The 19,110-nt window shown below is 38.3% G+C and overlaps 1 protein-coding gene across 1 annotated transcript in view; it reads left to right on the top strand.

Annotated features, from left to right (window-relative positions):
- The window catches only part of C14H16orf87 (chromosome 14 C16orf87 homolog), a 35,468-nt gene that overhangs the window by 3,380 nt on the left and 12,978 nt on the right, over positions 1-19,110 (top strand). The window contains exon 2 of the mRNA XM_069549784.1: positions 1,988-2,084. Within this exon, the coding sequence (XP_069405885.1) occupies positions 1,988-2,084 (97 nt within the window). The remainder of the gene's footprint in view (positions 1-1,987; positions 2,085-19,110) is intronic.

Genomic DNA, 19,110 nt, shown 5'->3' with positions numbered 1-19,110 from the left:
CAAACAATCCAAATACCTGTTTTTCAAGGAATAAATTGATTCACAAGCCATCAGTAAACAAAACTTTACGTTTTTTTCTTCCATTTTAAAATCCTGAAAGTATAGCATTAGAACTTTCATTACTGTTGTTTTTGGCATTACAACTGAAATTTAAAGGAAGTTTAGATTTTTTTTTAAAAAAATCTAAATTATACAATAATTTAAAGAGACTAATATTACTGAAGTTGGCCACCCTGCTTAACAATTCTTTTTACAGGATCTGTATTGTGGTGGTGGTTAGTTGGCTTTTTTCCAGGGTTGGTGTGAGGGAAAGGAACTTTCCATTTTCAAAAGGCCCTTAGGGTGATTTAGCTCAGGCACCTAAATGTTCTTGCACATAAGATGCTTTCATTAAGGGATGTAAATCAGCCTATCGATTGCGTTAGTCATCTGAAAGCCAAATGTTACATTTCTCATCTAACTGTAGCACTCTGTTAATTCTGGATTGGATTGATGTATTTTTTGTGTATAAGACACAGAATTAAATTTCAATTTGTTGAGTTTCAGTAGCTGAAAGAAAATGGCTGTTGAGTAGCAAAGGATCTGTTGAATAAGAACATCGTGTTCTGTTGTTTTTTGGGTAGCATTTACTTAAAACAATTTATATTACTGCTATGCCCTTAATGATGTGTTTAAGTGTAAAGGAAATGAGTCAGTACCTTTGAGCTTGGTTTCTATGAAGATGTGAAATTTTAAAATGACAAAACTTACCTATTTTAGGCATATTTCTCACTAATAAGAATGTAACATTACATTTTCTGCCATTTTTTGAAAGAATCTCATTATATTCTTGATAAAGGAAACTGTTAGACATACTGGAGTTTGATTATTTTTATAGCATTCATTGTTATTTTTCATGAATACACAACAAGTTCTTTCTTTAGTATTTTTACTGCAAAGAAAAGGAATTCTCCCAAAATTATGATTTAGCTTATTTAGATCAAATATTTATATTCTATAATATGAGGCATTTTGTACATAAATGGATGAAAGCTTTATAATCATAATTAAACTTTTACAACAAATGGAATTTATCTTACAAACCAGAATTGTAATTACTATTTTGTGAGTACTTTTTTGTTGAGATTAATTTCTGGTTCTTAGTGAATGTGTTCCCAGTCCAAGGAACATTAAGGTTAATATTAGTGAAACAATTGTAGAGGAAAATCTAAAACTTTTTTCAGTAATTTTCAGTAACATTTGACTTAAAAAAATATTTATATGAGATGGAGAAAGGACCCTCTTGTAAAAATATTTTATAGATTTTGAAACAGAAGCCTGGAGAATTTAAGTATTTTATCAAACTTCCTTCCTGGACCTGAGATTATAAAATCCTAGATCTCAACTCCTGCTTTGTCCTACATTCTCTGTTGTTTATACTGCACTTTGGCCCCTCAAACTGGTTGTTGTAAACTATTTTGTTTTCCTGTCAGTAGTAATTGGTATCTTACCGTCTCATGTTTTCAGTTCTTTACCCTCTGAAATGTCTTACAGATCTGCCTTTTCTCTGTTTCCAGTCTCATTATTCCAGTGGGGCCCTCAAAATGTTATGCTGGGATTACTTTAATGACTTCCCAACCATGCCCTCCAACTTATTCTATTATCAACTGCTATCAAACTAATATTTTAGGAAATGCTACCTTTTTTCCAATATATTTTCCTTGGCTCTGATCCTGTTGTGGTTTTTTGTTGTTCACTTACATCAGCACACTTTTATCATGTATTTGCTATAGTCTTAGTGTTGTAATGCATTAGTAGAATGTGAAGATGTAGAGGACCCAATACCCATCTCATCATTTATTATAAGGAGGCGGGGTTTAAATAAACCCATGATTCCTACTTCAAGTAATTTATCATTCAGCTCAGAAAACTAAATAAACACTGAGAAGTTTAACAACAGAAAAGTAGTAATAATAAATTGTGGTTTTGTTTTTTTTTTTGTCTGTAGGTTCCTGTTGCATGTAAATCATGTCCCTGTGGTTACATATTTATTAGCAGAAAACTTTTAAATGCAAAACACCCAGAAAAAGCACCATCTTCTACAGGTAATTGTGAGAATTTACCATATTTTTAGCTTTTCGATGTAGAAATTTAAAATTAGTTTTTGTGAATTTACTATTCAGTTTTTGTTGAATTTAAATAAAATCCATTGAAGTATGTGTTTGGTTTTTATTAGCTATTGGAAATCAGCTTTATGACATTAATATGCCATTCATTCTATTTAAATGTTAATTCACCAATGCTGGTAAAACTTGTGACAGATTTTCTATTTTTTGCTTTTGGAGGATGGAAAGCCATTGAAGGGCTTAGGGAGTGACCTAATCTGATTTAAGAAAAAAATTTTTTTAATGTTTAATAAAGGTATAATTGACATTCAATAAATTGCACATATTTGAAGTGTATCTTTGCTAAGTTTTGTTTACACTAATCAGTCACCACAATCAAGATAATGAACATGTCCATCATTCCCATAAGTTTTCTAGTTCCCCTCTGTGATCTCTCCATCTTATTTCCCCTTCCCTCAGATAACCACTGATCTGCTATTACTGTTTTAGAACTTTGTATTATATAAATGGAATCATATAGTATGTACTCATTTGCCTGGCTTCTTTCACTGAGCATAATTTAAGATTTAGCCGTATTGTTATATATAAGAATTCGTTCCTTTTTATTGCTTAGTTTTAATAGTATTCTTTGTGTGGATATGCCACAATTTGTTTATCTGTTTACTACTTGATAAACATTTGGGTTTTCCCCTCATAATGCTGGTAAAATTTGTAACAACGTTAAAGTAATATTTTTTAAACTGGTGGCTGAAAAATATACAACCTGATTTTGATGTGAATATAATTTTTGGACACATTGATTATTCTTTGTTATTCCCTGATATAGAATATCTAAAAAAATTTTTTTTGTTTGAATTTTATCTTCCCATTAATATAGACAGATTGGGTGTATTCAGTGGATATATTTCTTAAAAATTAAATTTTGTCATCTTTGATAAAATAGAAAAACTTTGTATGTTTTTGAACCCCAAATAAGAGTAGACTGATTACAGATGTATACGTGAGCACCTGCTGTATACTAGGCACTGTCTAAGCCTTGGGTCTAAAGTAATGAATCAATCTACTCTCAAGGCAGGTTCACTTCTGTCATAGATCTTACTACATTCCTGTGGGCAGGAAATAGAGAACAAACAGGGAGAATATCAACTTGTAATAAATGCCTTGTAAGGAATTAAAATAGAATGCTGTGGTGTGTGATTGTTAAGACTGCTTTTGACTTAGTGATTGGGGGCTTTTCTGTTCTGTTCAGTTCAGTTCAGTTGCTCAGTTGTGTCTGACTCTTTGTGATCCCATGGACTGTAGCACACCAAGCTTCCCTGTCTATCACCAACTCCTGGAGCCCGCTCAAACTCATGTTCATCGTGTCGGTATGCCATCCAGCCATCTCATCTTTTGTTGTCCCCTTCTCCTCCCACCTTCAATCTTTCCCAGCATCAGGGTCTTTTCCAATGAGTTGGTTCTTCGCATCAGGTGGCCAAAGTATTGGAGTTTCAGCTTCAGCATCAGTCCTTGCAGTGAATATTCAGGACCAATTTCCTTTAGGATTCACAGATTGGATCTCCTTGTTGTCCAAGGGACTCTCAAGAGTCTTCTGCAACACCACATTTCAAAAGCATCAGTTCTTCTGTTCTCAGCTTTCTTTATAGTCCAGCTCTCATATCCATACAAAGTTTCTCACTGTTCCCATTGTTTCCCCATCTGTTTGCCATGAAGTGATGGGACCAGATGCCATGATCTTAATTTTCTGAATGTTGAGTTTTAAGCCAACTTTTTCACTCTCCTCTTTCATTTTCATCAAGAGGCTCTTTAGTTCTTCTTTGCTTTCTGCCATAAGGGTGGTGTCATCTGTGTATCTGAGGTTATTGATATTCCTCCTGGCAATCTTGGTTCCAGCTTGTGCTTCATCCAGCCCAGCATTTCTCATGATGTACTCTGTATATAAGTTAAATAAGCAGGGTGACAATAATAGGGCTTCTCTGAGAGGTGACATTTTAAGTTGAGACTGAATAGGAACATGACAGGGGGGTAGTAGCCATGAAGAAAACCATTCTTGACAGAAATCGCAAATGCAAAAATTCTAAGGTTGTTAAAAGTTTGATGTATTTTAGGAACAGAAGACCCACTCCAGTGTTCTTGCCTGGAGAATCCCAGGGACGGGGGAGCCTGGTGGGCTACCGTCTATGGGTCGCACAGGGTCGGACACGACTGAAGCGACTTAGCAGCAGCAGCAGCAGCAGCAGGAACAGAAGGGCCTACGTGGTTGCAATGTAGACAGTAAAACCAGGAGATTGTTTGAGATGAAGCCAGAGGGATAAGCAAGGGCCAGATTATTTAAGGCTTTTAAACTAAAGTAAGATTTTGGTTTTTGTTCTTACCATGTGAGAAGAAATTATCCCTGGGTGGTGGGATGAGGTCAGGGGATGGTGACATGCTTTGCTTTGCCTTTTAGAAAGATCATTCTGACTACTATCTAGAGAATAGTTTGTGGGGTTGCAAGATGGAAGTGAGCTCTTGAAGTATGTTAACTGAGTAAGGGAGCCGGGTTAGACAAAAGAATAGTTATAGTAGGAGATGATTCAAGGATTATTTATATTTATGTCTGTGGGAGGCCTGTTTATCCCAAGTCTATGGAGAGATGGGCGGAAAGTTTTTTTTTTTTTAAGACTATTTCCTTCCTTCATTTTTTAATAATTATATTTATTTTTAATTGATTTAGTGATTGCTTTACAATATTGGTTTGATTTCTGTCAAACAGCAAGACGAATTAACCATAGGTGTATATATGTTCCCTCCCTCTTGAACCTCCTTCCCACCCTTTCCCACCCCTCTAGGTTATGACAGAGCCCCAGTTTGAGTTCCCTGAGTCACAGCAAATTTCCATTGGCTATTTATTTTACATATGTTAGTATATATGCTTCCATGCTACTCTCTCTATTCATCTTACCCTCTCCTTCCTCTCCCTCGCCCTTGTCCATAAGTCTGTTCTCTATGTCTGGGTCTCCATTATAGCCGTGCAAATAGTTTCATCAGTACCATCTTTCTGGATTCCATATATATGCATTAATATATGATATTTGTTTTTCTGCTTCTGACTTACTTCACTCTGTATAATAGGTTCATCCACCTCATTAGAACTGACTCAAATGCATTCCTTTTTATGGCTGAGAAATATTCCATTGTATATATGTACCACAGCTTCTTTGTTCATTCATCTGTTGTTGGACATCTGTTGTGTCCTAGCTATTGTAAATAGTGCTACAATGAACATTGAAATACATGTGTTTTTTTTTAGTGTTGGTTTCCTCAGGGTATATGCCTAGAAGTGGTAATTGCTGGGTCGTGTGGTAGTTTTATTCCTAGTTTTTTAAGAAATCAACATACTGTTTTCAGAAAGTTGTTTTAATTCCATTTCTGCCTTTGAGTTTGCTCCTTTTCAACATGATAATGGGTTTACTACTAATGCATTAGTTCTTAAAGACTGTTGCTGGATTGGGTTATATAGGAGTCATCTAGAGAGCTTGTTAAAAATCGATTCCTGGTTCTGACTTCCTAAGAGTTTGATTCAAGAAATGGAAACTCTGGAATGATTCACTCTGTAGATTTTCTGGGGAGACATGTCAACTCATTTCTGAGTCTCCAAAATGAGTAAGACATGGTCCATGCTTGTTAGTGGAACAAGTATGTTTATTTTATTTTTATTGTACAAATATCTTTGAGATCCTTCTGTATACCAGTTATTCAGGTGAGAAGTGAGGTAAGGTGGAGACCTAATGAGGACAGTGGAAAGGGTCAGATACTCCAAGTGTTAAGAAGTTAGAACCAGCTGAAGGAGGGGGAAGGCTTTAGAATGACTCCCAGATTTCTTCCTGGGATTAGTGGCTAGAAAGGGAAGACAAGTTTTGAGGGAAAGATGAAGAAACTAGATTTGGATATAGTTGTGAAATACCATCTATGTAAATTTTTTTTTTCCGCAGTTGGAGATACAATCTGAGAGTAGCTCAGGGAGTAGCCTTAGCTAGAGATAAAGGTTTCAAATAATCATGGTTGTTGAGATCATGGGAATGGATGAGCTAGTTCTACAGTCTATAGGGAAGGAAGAGAACTCTGGCAGACTCCAGTGTTTATGGGTAGACGTAGGTAGGGAGGTCCTGTCAACTGAGAAAAAATGTTAGCTGTAGGAGAACAGCCAACAGTGGTTTTTACATAAGTCTGGTGATAAGTGAGAAGTAATTCATTATTATTTTACATTTGGCATTTCCTAAGATTCTGTTGTTTAATAAATTAGAGTAGCCTTGTGGCCTTGAAGTACAGATGAAATATTGAAGCCTAGGAATCCTAGGGAGGAGGAAGAAGAACCAGCAAAATAAAGAGAAGGAATAGAAAGGACAGAGAAATATCAGAGATAGACTTTGCTGTCTAATAGGCAAGTTGGGCCATGGTTACAAAATGAAGCAGGGCAAAGGCTAACAGTTTTGCCAAGAGAACACACTGCTCATAGCAAACACCCTCTTCCAACAATAACAAGAGACGACCCTACACATGGATGTCACCAGATGGTCAGTACTGAAATCACATTGATTATATTCTTTGCAGCTGCAGATGGAGAAGCTCTGTAGTCAGCAAAAACAGGACTGGGAGCTGACTGTGGCTCGATCATGAACTCCTTATTGCCAAATTCAGACTTAAATTGAAAAAAAGTAGGGAAAACCACTAGACCATTCAGGTATGACTTAAGTCCCTTATGTTTGTACAGTGGAAGTGACAAATAGATTCAAGAGATTAGATCTGATAGAGTGCCAGAAGAACTATGAACAGAGCTTTGTAACATTGTACAGGAGGTGGTGGTCAAAACCATCCTCAACAAAAAGAAATGGAAAAGGCATAATGGTCGTCTGAGGACACCTTAAAAATAGCTGAGAAAAGAAGAAGTGAAAGGCAAAGGAGAAAAGGAAAGATATATGCATCTAAATGCAGAGTTGCAAAGAATAGCAAGGAGAGATAAGAACGCTTTCTTAAGTGAACAATGCAAAGAAATAGAGGAAAACAATAGAATGGGAATGACTAGAGATCTCTTCAAAAAAAATAGAGATACCAAGGGAACATTTCATGCAAAGATAGGACACGATAAAGGACAGAAATGGTATGGACCTTACAGAAGCAGAAGATATTAAGAAGAGGTGGCAGGCGTACACAGAAGAAGTATACAAAAAAGATCTTAATGACCCGGACAAACATGATGGTGTGATCACTCACTGAGACCCAGACATCCTGACGTGTGAGTGAAGTCAGGTGGGCCTTAGGAAGCATTACTATAAACAGAGCTAGTGGAAGTGATGGAATTACAGCTGAGCTATTTCAGACCCTAAAAGATGATGCTGTGAAAGTATTGGACTCAATATGCCAGCAAATTTCAAAAACATAGCGGTGGCTACAGGACTAGAAAAGGTCACTTTTCATTCCAGTTCCAAAGAAGGGCAATGCCAAAGAATGTTCAAACTACCATACAGTTGCACTCATTTCGCAAGGTAATGCTCAAAATCTTTCAAGCTAGGCTTCAACAGTTCGTGGACTGAGAACTTCCAGATGTACAAGCTTTATTTAGAAAAGGCAGATGCTTTCCAATTTTTGTGCTAGAGAAGACTTGAGAATCCCTTGGACTGCAAGAAGATCAAATCAGTCAATCCTAAAGGAAATGAACTCTGAATATTCATTTGAAGGACTCATACAGAAGCTCCAACACTTTGACCACCTGATGCAGAGAGCTGACTCATTACAAGAAACCCTGATGCTCGAAAAGATTGAAGGCAGGAGGAGAAGCGGGGGACAGAGGATGAGATGATTGGATGGCATCACTGACTCAATGGAGATGAGTTTGAGCAAGCTCTGGGAGATAGTGAAGGACAGGGAAACCTGATGTGCTGCAGTCCATGGGGTTGCAAAGAGTCAGACATGACTGAGCAGCTGAACAAGCTGTGCTATAGAACCAAAGGAAGAAAGGGTTTTAAGAAGGGCTATTGTTTAGTCCATAAGTTGTGTCCAACTCTTTGCGACCCCTTGGACTGTATAGCCCACCAGGCTCCTCTATCTGTGGCATTTCACAGGCAAGAATCTTGGAGTGGGTTGCCATTTCCTCCTCCAGGGATCAAACCCATATCTCCTTCATTTAACAGGGAGATTCTTTATCACTGAGCCACCAGGGAAGCCCTTAAGGACTAACAATACTCAGAGCCTGGAAATCAGTTTGGTACAGTACAGACATGAGCTATATGTTGTTACATGGAAGATCTGGCTTCAGATTCAGATTCTAGTTTGGTAAGTGTAACAGATTAACCCTCCATGAGGAGCTGCTGTTTACTTGTACATACATAGATTTATAGTACCGACCTTAGAGGACTGTTGTATAGATGAAGTGCATATGAAAATGTCTAATGTAAAGAACTACCGCACAATTGCACTCATCTCACACGCTAGTAAAGTAATGCTCAAAATTCTCCAAGCCAGGCTTCAACAGTATGTGAACTGTGAACTTCCAGATGTTCAAGCTGAATTTAGAAAAGGCAGAGGAACCAGAGATCAAATTGCCAATATCTGCTGGATCATCGAAAAAGCAAGAGAGTTCCAGAAAGACATCTATTTCTGCTTTATTGACTATGCCAAAGCCTTTGACTGTGTGTATCACAATAAACTGTGGAAGATTCTGAAAGAGATGGGAATACCAGACCACCTGACCTGCTCATTGAGAAATCTGTATGCAGGTCAGGAAGCAACTGTTAGCAACAGTTGTTCCATGTATGCAGGACATGGAACAACAGACTGGTTCCAAATAGAAAAAGGAGTACGTCAGGGCTGTATATTGTCACCCTGCTTATTTAACTTTTATGTAGAGTACAGTATGAGAAACACTGGGTTGGAGGAAGCACAAGCTGGAATCAAGATTGCTGGGAGAAATATCAATAACCTCAGATATGCAGATGATACCGCCCTTATGGCAGGAAGAAAAGAAGAACTAAAGAGCCTCTTGATGAAAGTGAAAAAGGAGAGTGAAAAAGTTGGCTTAAAACTCAACATTCAGAAAACGAAAATCATGGCATCCAGTCCCATCACTTCATGGCAAATAGATGGGGAAACAGTGTCAGACTTTACTTTTTTGGGCTCCAAAATCACTGCAGATGGTGATTGCAGCCATGAAATTAAAAGACGCTTACTCCTTGGAAGGAAAGTTATGACCAACCTAGACAGCCTTAAAAAGCAGAGACATTACTTTGCCACGAAAGGTCTATCTAGTCAAAGCTATGGTTTTTCCAGTAGTCATGTATGGATGTGAGAGTTGGACTATATAGAAAGTTGAGTATTGAAGAATTGATGCTTTTGAACTGTGGTGTTGGAAAAGACTCAGAGTCCCTTGGACTGTGAGGAGATCAAACCAGTGCATCCTAAAGGAAATCAGTCCTGAGTGTTCTTTGGAAGGACTGATGTTGAAGCTGAAGCTCCAATATTTTGGCCACCTGATGTGAAGAACTGACTCATATGAAAAGACCCTGATGCTGGGAAGGACTGAAGGCAGGAGGAGAAGGAGACAACAGAGGATGAGTTGGTTGGATGACATCACCGACTCAATGGATATGAGTTTGGGTAAGCTCCGGGAGTTGGTGATGGACAGGGAGGCCTGACAAGCTGCAGTCCATGGGGTCGCAAAGAGTAGGACATGACTGAGCAACTGAACTGAATGTAAAGAAAGCTTGATACGTTATAGGTACATAAATACTAATTTTTACAATTAAATTTCTTAAAAGTAAGATTGCCTTGGCTAGTCCATTATGTATAGGGAATTGAGATGAGTATAATTTTTTAAAAAATCTCCCCAGTTTTATCAAGTTCTAATGAATGTTGTCAATAGGATCTAGAACATTTCAGTTTTAATTACCAGAGAATTTATAGGAGAAATGAAAATGGATAATATATACCTGTAAAGATAATACTGACAAGCAGTTTTTGGTGAGAATAAACTCAGTTTGTTCCAAATCTTTAAATTTGGTTTTCCACATGAGTGTTCTGGATGGTTTAGTGCATCAAGAGTGCTGTTTTGCACTTAATAGCAATGGATATACCTTTTTCCTTTATACATTTTTTGTTATAAAAACTGTAAAGAAAAAATAAACTCAAAAATCTAAATGAGATACTAGTTTATAGAGGACTTCTCTAAAGATAAGAAAAAGACTTAAAACAATAAGATATTGGGATAGCTCATTAATATTTAATTTCTCAGTGAGTACAAGCTTTAGGTTAAGCAACACCCTCCCCATTTTTTACTGGAGGAAGGAACAAAGGGATAGAAATAGTAAACCCAATTTTTAAATTATTCTCTAAGTTCACAGGCAAAGGCTGATAAGTAAGCAAAATCTACAAATTGCATACTCACTTTTGTTAAGGAAGAAAAATGAAGAAATTATTATCACCAGTACCTTTTAGAAATCCAAAGTCATTCAACATTAATTCAATAGTAAGTTATCCTTAACTCTGAATTACTTGACGGTGAAGATTTGGTATTGTTATTTCAGAAAAATCATTCCTTACAATTTTATTCCTGATTTTAGGTCCACAGCAGAGCTGTCACTAAAATTTCTTTCCATTGTGCTACAAGGATAATCTCAATTTTTCTTATATATTTTTTAAAAAAAACCCATGTATTTTTATTTCTGGAACTAATTTTCTAAAAATTGTTTTAGACCTGAAAAAATTTTCATGCAAAATACGTGATGGTATATTTCTTATCTTCCATTGGAGAGAGTACCTTTACTTTGTTGTTGTTCAGTAGCCTAGTCATGTCCGACTCTTTGCCACACATGGACTACAGCACACCAGGCCTCCCTGTCTCTCATGATCTCCTGGAGTTTGCCCAAGTTCATGTTCATTGCATCAGTGATGCTGTCCAGCCATCTCATTCTCTGACATACTCTTCTTCTGCCCTCAATCTTTCCCAATGAGGGAAAGATTATTCCCTTGAGGGACTTTTCCAATGAGTTGTCTGTTCATGTCAGATGGCCAAAATACTGGAGCTTCAACTTCAGCATCATTTTTTCCAGTGAGTATTCAGGGTTGATCTCCCTTAAGATTGACTGGTTTAATCTCCTTGCTGTCCAAGGGATTTCCAGGAGTCTTATCCAGCACCACAGTTTGAAGGCATCAGTTCTTTGGCATTCTGCCTTCTTTACGGTCCAGCTCTGAGAACTTACATAACCATTGGGAAGACCATAGCCTTGACTATATGGACCTTTGTCAGCTGAGTAATGTCTCTGCTTTTCAACACACTGTCTAGGTTTGTCATTGCTTTCCTGCCAAGAAGCAATCATCTGATTTGTACTCAACAAATCGCCTTTACTTTGTACTCACACTTATGTCATTGTCATTCTTCCTTGTTACTCAGTAAGTCCTTTTCATCTGAAGGCTCAAGTCTTCAGCTTAGGGAAATTTTTACCTATTTCTTTCCCCCCATTCTCTTTTCTTTCTGGCATGCTTATTGGATAATTGTTGTCATGATCGCCATCCACAGAAAACCTGGCTGACACTAGATTGGACAAATAGTTTACTTTTCCTTTAGTGAGGAAAAATGAAGTTGGCATTACAGTTGGTCCTCTGCATCTGTGGGTTTCCATGTTTGCAGTTTCACTCAACCATGGGTTGAAAGTATTCAGGGGAAAAAATTCCAAAAAGTTTCAAAAAGCAAAACTTAAATTTGCTGTGCCCTGGTATTTACATAGCATTTATATTGTATTAGTTATTATATCTAGAAATCACAGACTATACAGGTAGATGTGTGTAGGTTTTGTGTAAATAATATACCATTTATATAAGATACTTGAACATCTACAGATTTTGATATCTGTTGGGGGTTTTAAAACCCTCATTGATACCAAGGGACCACTGTACAGGACTGTTCAATGTTGTCCCCAAGGACCTAAGCTCTTCCCCTTTCTTGAGAAGATGTGGCTTTCATGCTCATTGTTGTTCAGTCACTAAGTCGTGCCCAGCTGTTTGCGATCCCATGGAATACAGCACACCAGACTCCTCTGTCCTTCACTATCTCCCAGAGTATGCTCAAATTCATGTCCCTTAAGTTGATGATGCTATCTAACCATCTCATCCTCTACTGCCTCCTTCTCTTTTTTCCTTCAATCTTTCCCAGCATCAGGGTCTTTTCCAGTGAGTTGGCAGGGTCTTTTCCAGTGAGTTACATCAGGTGGCCAAAGTATTGGAACTTCAGCTTTAGCATCAGTCCTTACAGTGAATATTCTGGATTAATTTCCTTTAGGATTAACTGGTTTGATCTGCTTGTAGTCCAGGGGACTCTTAAAGCACCACAGCTCAAAAGCATCAATTCTTTGACTCTCAACCTTCTTTATGGTCCATCTCTCACATCATAACTACTGGAAAAACTGTAGGTTTGACTATATGGGCCTTTGTTGGCAAAGTGATATCTCTGCTTTTCAGTACCCTCTCTAGAGAAGGCAGTGGCACCCCACTCCAGTACTCTTGCCTGGAAAATCCTATGCGTGGAGGAGCCTGGTAGGCTGCAGTCCATGGGGTTGCGAAGAGTCAGACACAACTGAGTGACTTCACTTTCACTTTTCACTTTCATGCATTGGAGAAGGAAATGGCAACCCACTTCGGTGTTCTTGCCTGGAGAATCCCAGGGACGGGGGAGCCTGGTGGGCTGCCATCTATGGGGCTGCACAGAGTCGGACACGACTGAAGCGACTTAGCAGCAACAGCAGCAGATTTGTCATAGCTTTCCTTTCAAGGAGCAAGTATCTTTTAATTTCATGGCTGCAGTCACTGTCCACAGTGAATTGGAGCCCAAGAAAATAAAATATCACTGCTTCCACTTTTTCCCCTTGAATTTGCCATGAAGTGATGGGACTGGGTACCATGATCTTAGTTTTTTGGATGTTGTGTTTCAAGCCAGCTTCACTCTCCTCTTTCACGCTCATCAAGAAGTTCTTCACTTCCTCTTCATTTTCTGCCACTCGAGTGATATCATCTACATATCTGAGGTTGTTGATATTTCTCCTGGCAACCTTGATTCCAATTTATGATTCATCCAGCCAAACATTTCACGTGATGTACTCCGCATATAAGTTAAAAAGCAGGGTGACAATATACATCCTTGAGTACTCATTTCCCAATTTGGAACCAGTCCATGCTCATTGTTACAAAGTAATTGTTGTACATCTAGGCATCTCTTAAGTGTTCTAAGCAGAAAGAAGAGAGACAGACACAGAGGGAAGGACAAAGCAGCCATGTGCTGTGCTTAGTTGCTCAGTCGTGTCCAACTCTTTGCGACCTCATGGACTGTAGCCCACCAGGCTTCTCTGTTCATGGGGATTCTCCAGGCAAGAATGCTAGAGTGGGTTGTCATGCCCTCCTCCAAGGGATCTTCCCAACTCCTTAAAAAAAAAATTGAAACTTTCTGGAAACCTTATCCAGTTCTACTTATATGTCATTGGTCAGAACTAAATTTCATGGCCTCTTCATCTGCAGGAGAATCTTTGAATGTGTATATTTTAACTGGGCACATTTCCCTCTTGACCAGAGCAGGATTCTATTCTTAAGGAAGAGGGGGAGAATGAATATTGGGTAGATAATTACACATTATATTATAGATGAGTATCAGATTTCTTAGATCTTTCCTGTATTTTTCTTCCCTTATTGTCATATATTCTGTCTTCGTTTTGTTCCAAGAAATTTCAGTGTTTTCCTTTTCTCATAATGGACATGCCTGAATTCTGTGTTCAGACATGTCCATTATTTGTCTTTTAAAAAATTTTTTTAAAAATGTATCTTTTTGGCTGCATTGGGTCTTAGCTGTGGCACATGAGCTGCTCTCTATTTGTGATGTGCAGGCTTAGTTGTCCTGTGGCATGTGAAATTATAGTTCCTTGACACAGGATCGAACCTGGATCCCCTGCATTGGAAGGTGATTCTTAACCACTGAACCATCAGGGAAGTCCCTATTTAACTTGTCTTTTGCGCTTTCTTATTAGCAGTTCTTTTTTTTTTTTTTAATTTCTTCTTTTTCATTGAATCTTATTTTTTCATATCTTTTATTGTAAAATTTAGTATTTTAATCATTTTAAATTGTATAGGTTAGTGGCATTAAATACATTCATTATCATGTGCTTAATCTTCACCATTATCCTTTTCCAGAACTCTTTTCATCTTCCCAAACTGAAACTCCATACACATGAAACAGTAATTCCTCATTTTCCTTCCATCCCCATATCATGCCCCAGACCACCTGTGTTCTTCCTGTGCCTGTGAATTTGAATTTGACTACTGTAGTTATCGTCTTACGTGTAATCATCCAATATTTGTCCTTTTGTGTCATGTAGCATAATGTCTTCAGAGTTTATCCATGTTGTAACATGTGTCAGAATTTCCTTCTTGAATAATATTTGAGTGTATTACATACCCCATTTTGTTTATCTCCTAATGCACTGATGGGCACTTGAGTCGCTTTCACCTTCTGGGTGTTATGAAACATGCTGCTGTGAGCATGTGTGTACATACTGCTCAGTGCCCTTCCTTCGTTTCTTTTGGACGGACATATGCCTGTATGGGGAGACGCTGGATCATATAGTAATTCTGTTTAATTTTCTGAGGAAGTGTCATGGTGTTTTCACTGTTTTTCTTTACCACCAGCAGTGCAAAGTTTCCAATTTCTCTGCATCCTCAGCAACACTTGTTATTTTATGTGCTTTTCCTATTAACCATCCAGTGGGATTGAAGTGATGTCATGTTGTGATTTTAATTTGCATTTCCCTTATGATTGGTGATGTTGAACATTTTTTCATGTATTTATTGGCCATTTGTCTATTTTTGGAGAAATGTTTGTTGAAGTTCTTCGACCTTTTTTTCGTTGTTGAATTGTGGAAGTTCTTTTTATTCTGAATGTAAATTCCTTACCTGATACATTTTTGCAAATATTTTTTTCTTCTATTTCATGAGTTGCCTTTCTGTTTTGTTGATAGTGTCCTTTTGACATACATAAGTTTTTAAATTTTAAATGAAATCCAAGTTGTCTAGTTTTTATTTTGTTGCCTATATTTTTGGTGTCCTATCCAAGAAATCACTGGCAAGTCCACTGTCATGAAGCTTTTCTCCTGTTTCCTTCCACCCCACTAAGTCTTTTATGGTTTTAGCTGTTATGTTAGGTCTTCAGTCCATTTTGAGTCCATTCTTGTAGGTAGTATAAGGGTCCACTTTCATTTTTTTGCCTCTGGGTGTCCAGTTTCCGAATTACTATTTGTTGCAAGCTCTATTTTTTCATGACTACTGTTCCTGAAAACCATTTGACCATGGATTTATTTCTGGATATTTTATTCTGTGGTCTGTTTGTCTCTGGTAACACAGTATCATTTTTTTTGATTACTGCAGTTTTGTTAGGAAAAGTTTTGAAACCAAGAAGTATGGTTCTTTGTTCTGTTCTAAGATTGTCTTTCTATATGGGGTTTTGAGAGTCCATATGATTGGAATGTGTTTTCTGTTTCTGCAGAAGAATGTTAATGGTATAATACTCTCTGAAGGTATCATCTGAAACATTTTAAGATGTTTTTGTTTCCTGAAATACTTTTGTTCCTTATGGGTTTGTTGTTGTTCTCTTTTTTTAGCCTTGACCAGGGATTTAACCTGGGCCTCAGCAGTGAAAACCCAGAATCCTAACCACTAGGCCACCAGGAAACTCCCTGTTCCTCATGTTTTATCTTGTTCCTTCTCTCTTGCTCTTTTTGTTTTCCTCAAATAGCTGGTAATCTTTAATTATCTGTTGATGCTTGTAAATGAAGGCCTTGGTTTATCAGTGTAGGTAACTTGCATGCATATCCTACACTTTAAAAAATATATTTATTTATTTATTCATTCATTCATTTTTGACTGCACTGGATCTTTGTTGCTGCACATGGCATGTGGCTCTTCCCGGACCAGGGATTGAACCTGTGTCCCCTGCATTGGCAGGTGGATTCCTAACCACTGGACCACAGGAAAATCTTCTTACACTGTTTTGAAGGTCCATTTTGACATCGTCTTTTTAGTGTATGATGGGAAGAAGTTTATTTTTAGTGTGTATTTGGAAGAAGGTAATGTTCGAGGTTCTGTATAATTGCAAGAAGCAAACTTTTAGATGTAAATTAGGTAAGCTGGGAGATGCTGTTGAAATCCATGATTGCCAAAATAAGAAAGACATCATTCTGAGGCAGAATGTGAAATCCTTTATAGTGTTTCTTTTTTATGAGGAACTACTTTTTTTTGTTTATTTCTTATTTCTAATGTGTGTGCCTGCTCAGTCGTGTCCAGCTCTTTGTAACACTGTGGACTGTGGCCCCCTAGGCTCCTCTGTCCATGGGGTTCTCCAGTCAAGAATACTGGAGTGGATTTCCATTGCCTCCTCCAGGAGATCTTCCCAACCCAGGGATTGAACCGAAGGCTCCAGCGTCTCCTGCATTGCAGTTGTATTCTTTACCACTAGCGCCACCTGGGAACCCCTTTCATATTTCTATGATATGGAAGTTCAAAGTTCCCTTGAACATTGCTTGGTTCTGAAAAGCTTTATTTCTTTATGTCAGTTGCTTTGTATACATAGGCCCAACTGTTCTACAGTAGTTTGAGAGTTATTCTGATGAGCACTCTGTGGCCTACTCTTCCTTACTATACTTTTTGTCCTATCCTGGGAGTGTCTTTGGGAAGAACAGCTGCCCCTTCTATAGGAGCCATCTCATAGTCTTAGTTTGAATTTTAGTTTCTTCTTTTCTGGTTACTTAATCAGAATCTGTCAGTTTGCCAGCTTGCTGGAATTCTGTAATTTCAGATTGCTAATAGCACTATTTCCTGTTTGAAACCCTGCTGATTTATTTTCCTTTTTCCTTTTTCCCATGTTTATTTGCATTTCAGTAGAATTTTTGAGAACATCGTGAGATAAATGCATGTTCAGTTCAGTTGCTCAGTCGTGTCCAACTCTGCGACCCCATGAATCGCAGCACGCCAGGCCTCCCTGTCCATCTCCAACTCCCAGAGTTCACTCAGACTCACATCCATGGAGTCAGTGATACCATCCAGCCATCTCATCCTCTGTCGTCCCCTTCTCCTCCTGCCCCCAATACCTCCCAGCATCAAAGTCTTTTCCAATGAGTCAACTCTTCGCATGAGGTGGCCAAAGTATTGGAGCTTCAGCTTTAGCATCATTCCTTCCAAAGAAATCCCAAGGCTGATCTCCTTCAGAATGGACTGGTTGGATCTCCTTGCAGTCCAAGGGACTCTCAAGTGTCTTCTCCAACACCACAGTTCAAAAGCATCAATTCTTCGGCGCTCAGCCTTCTTCACAGTCCAGATCTCACATCCATACATGACCACTGGATGTACTCAGTCTAATTTTGTTTATTTAGCACCACTTAACATGTGTAGGTTGGAGAAGGGCAGTGGCACCCCACTCCAGTACTCTTGCTTGGAGAATCCCATGGATGGAGGAGCCTGATAGGCTGCAGTCCATGGGGTCGCTAAGAGTCGGACATGACTGAGTGACTTCACTTTCACTTTTCACTTTCATGCATTGGAGAAGGAAATGGCAACCCACTCCAGTGTTCTTGCCTGGAGAATCCCAGGGACGGGGGAGCCTGGTGGGCAGCCATCTATGGGGTCGCACAGAGTCGGACATGACTGAAGCGACTTAGCAGTAGCAGCAGCAACATGTGTAGGTAATGTTCTAGTTTCTGTGAATGAGACAGACAAACAAGTGTCCCAACTTTCATAGAGCTTATACGTTGATGGGGGAGACATATTGAGCATATATGTAAATAAAAAACAGACTATAGTAATAGTAGAAGAAAGTAACTTGGGCTTGAGACTTGGAGTGATTTGTAAATTGACATCTGAAGGAAATATAGCCTATCTCATGAAGAGTGTTGGGAAGAGAACTCTAGGCAGACGGATTGGCAAATGCAGAGCTTCAAGAGGAGGAAGGAGCTTGTTTTAGAGGAAGACATGTCTGGAGAGTAGTGAACAAGGTGGCTAGTGGTATGAAATGAGATGGGTAAGAGGTGAATGTCAGGTCTTATAGTGGGACTTATAGTCTTTTGTCAGGAAATTTGACTTTATTTTAAATAAAGTGAAAAGCCTAATGAAAGATTTTAGAAAAGGAACTTATACAGTCTATTTTTTCTTAAAGGTAATTTTGACAGCTGTTTAGGGAATATATTCAGTTTGGATGTTGCCCACAGAAGTGGGAGAAATGAGGAAATTATGGATATATTTTGCACAGAGTACCTGTGGACTTTTCTGATGATAGAAGAAACAATCTGAGTCACAAATGACTAGGTTATTTGGCTTTTGTAACTGTTGGTGCTGTTTACTATTATAATGAAGGTTGGAGGAGGGAAAATCAAGAGTTATTTTTTGGGGCACTTTTGAAATGCTTGTGGGTCATACAAGTAGGCAGTCTAGAGCTTTGGGAAGAAGTCACAGCTGAAAGTATGAATTTTAGAACCATTATAACACCAGCGCTTAATGTTTTGTGTCCACGGAGTATCTGAGTTCAAGATAGAGTCCTAGGACTTTAATATTAGAGATGGAAAAGAATCTGCAGGGAGGAGAAGACTCCAAAGGAGATAAAAAAGGAGTGGCTGGTATGATGGGCAGCCTGGAGAACCTGAAAAATCAAGGAAATTAATTTCAAGGAAAAGAGTAGTCCTCTTGAATTTTTGAGAAATGGTAATTAAGATGATTAAAGAAAGGTGTCAGTTAGATTTGCTGACAGAGGTTTTTGTTCTTGATGATCCTTTTCATTGGGTTGGAAACTACACTGGAATGAAGTGATGGATGAATGGGAGGTGAGAAACTAGAGGCAGAAAGTATAGACACTTCTTTTTTTTTTTGAGATTGGCTATGAATAAGTTTACAGCGATGAATGGGTAGCTGAAGGAACAAACTTAAATTCAGTGTTAAAGTCTAAAAGGCATAC

This window comes from Ovis canadensis, chromosome 14 (assembly GCF_042477335.2).
Source record: "Ovis canadensis isolate MfBH-ARS-UI-01 breed Bighorn chromosome 14, ARS-UI_OviCan_v2, whole genome shotgun sequence".
NCBI lineage: Eukaryota > Metazoa > Chordata > Mammalia > Artiodactyla > Bovidae > Ovis > Ovis canadensis.
This window is presented reverse-complemented; position numbering and strand designations above follow the sequence as displayed.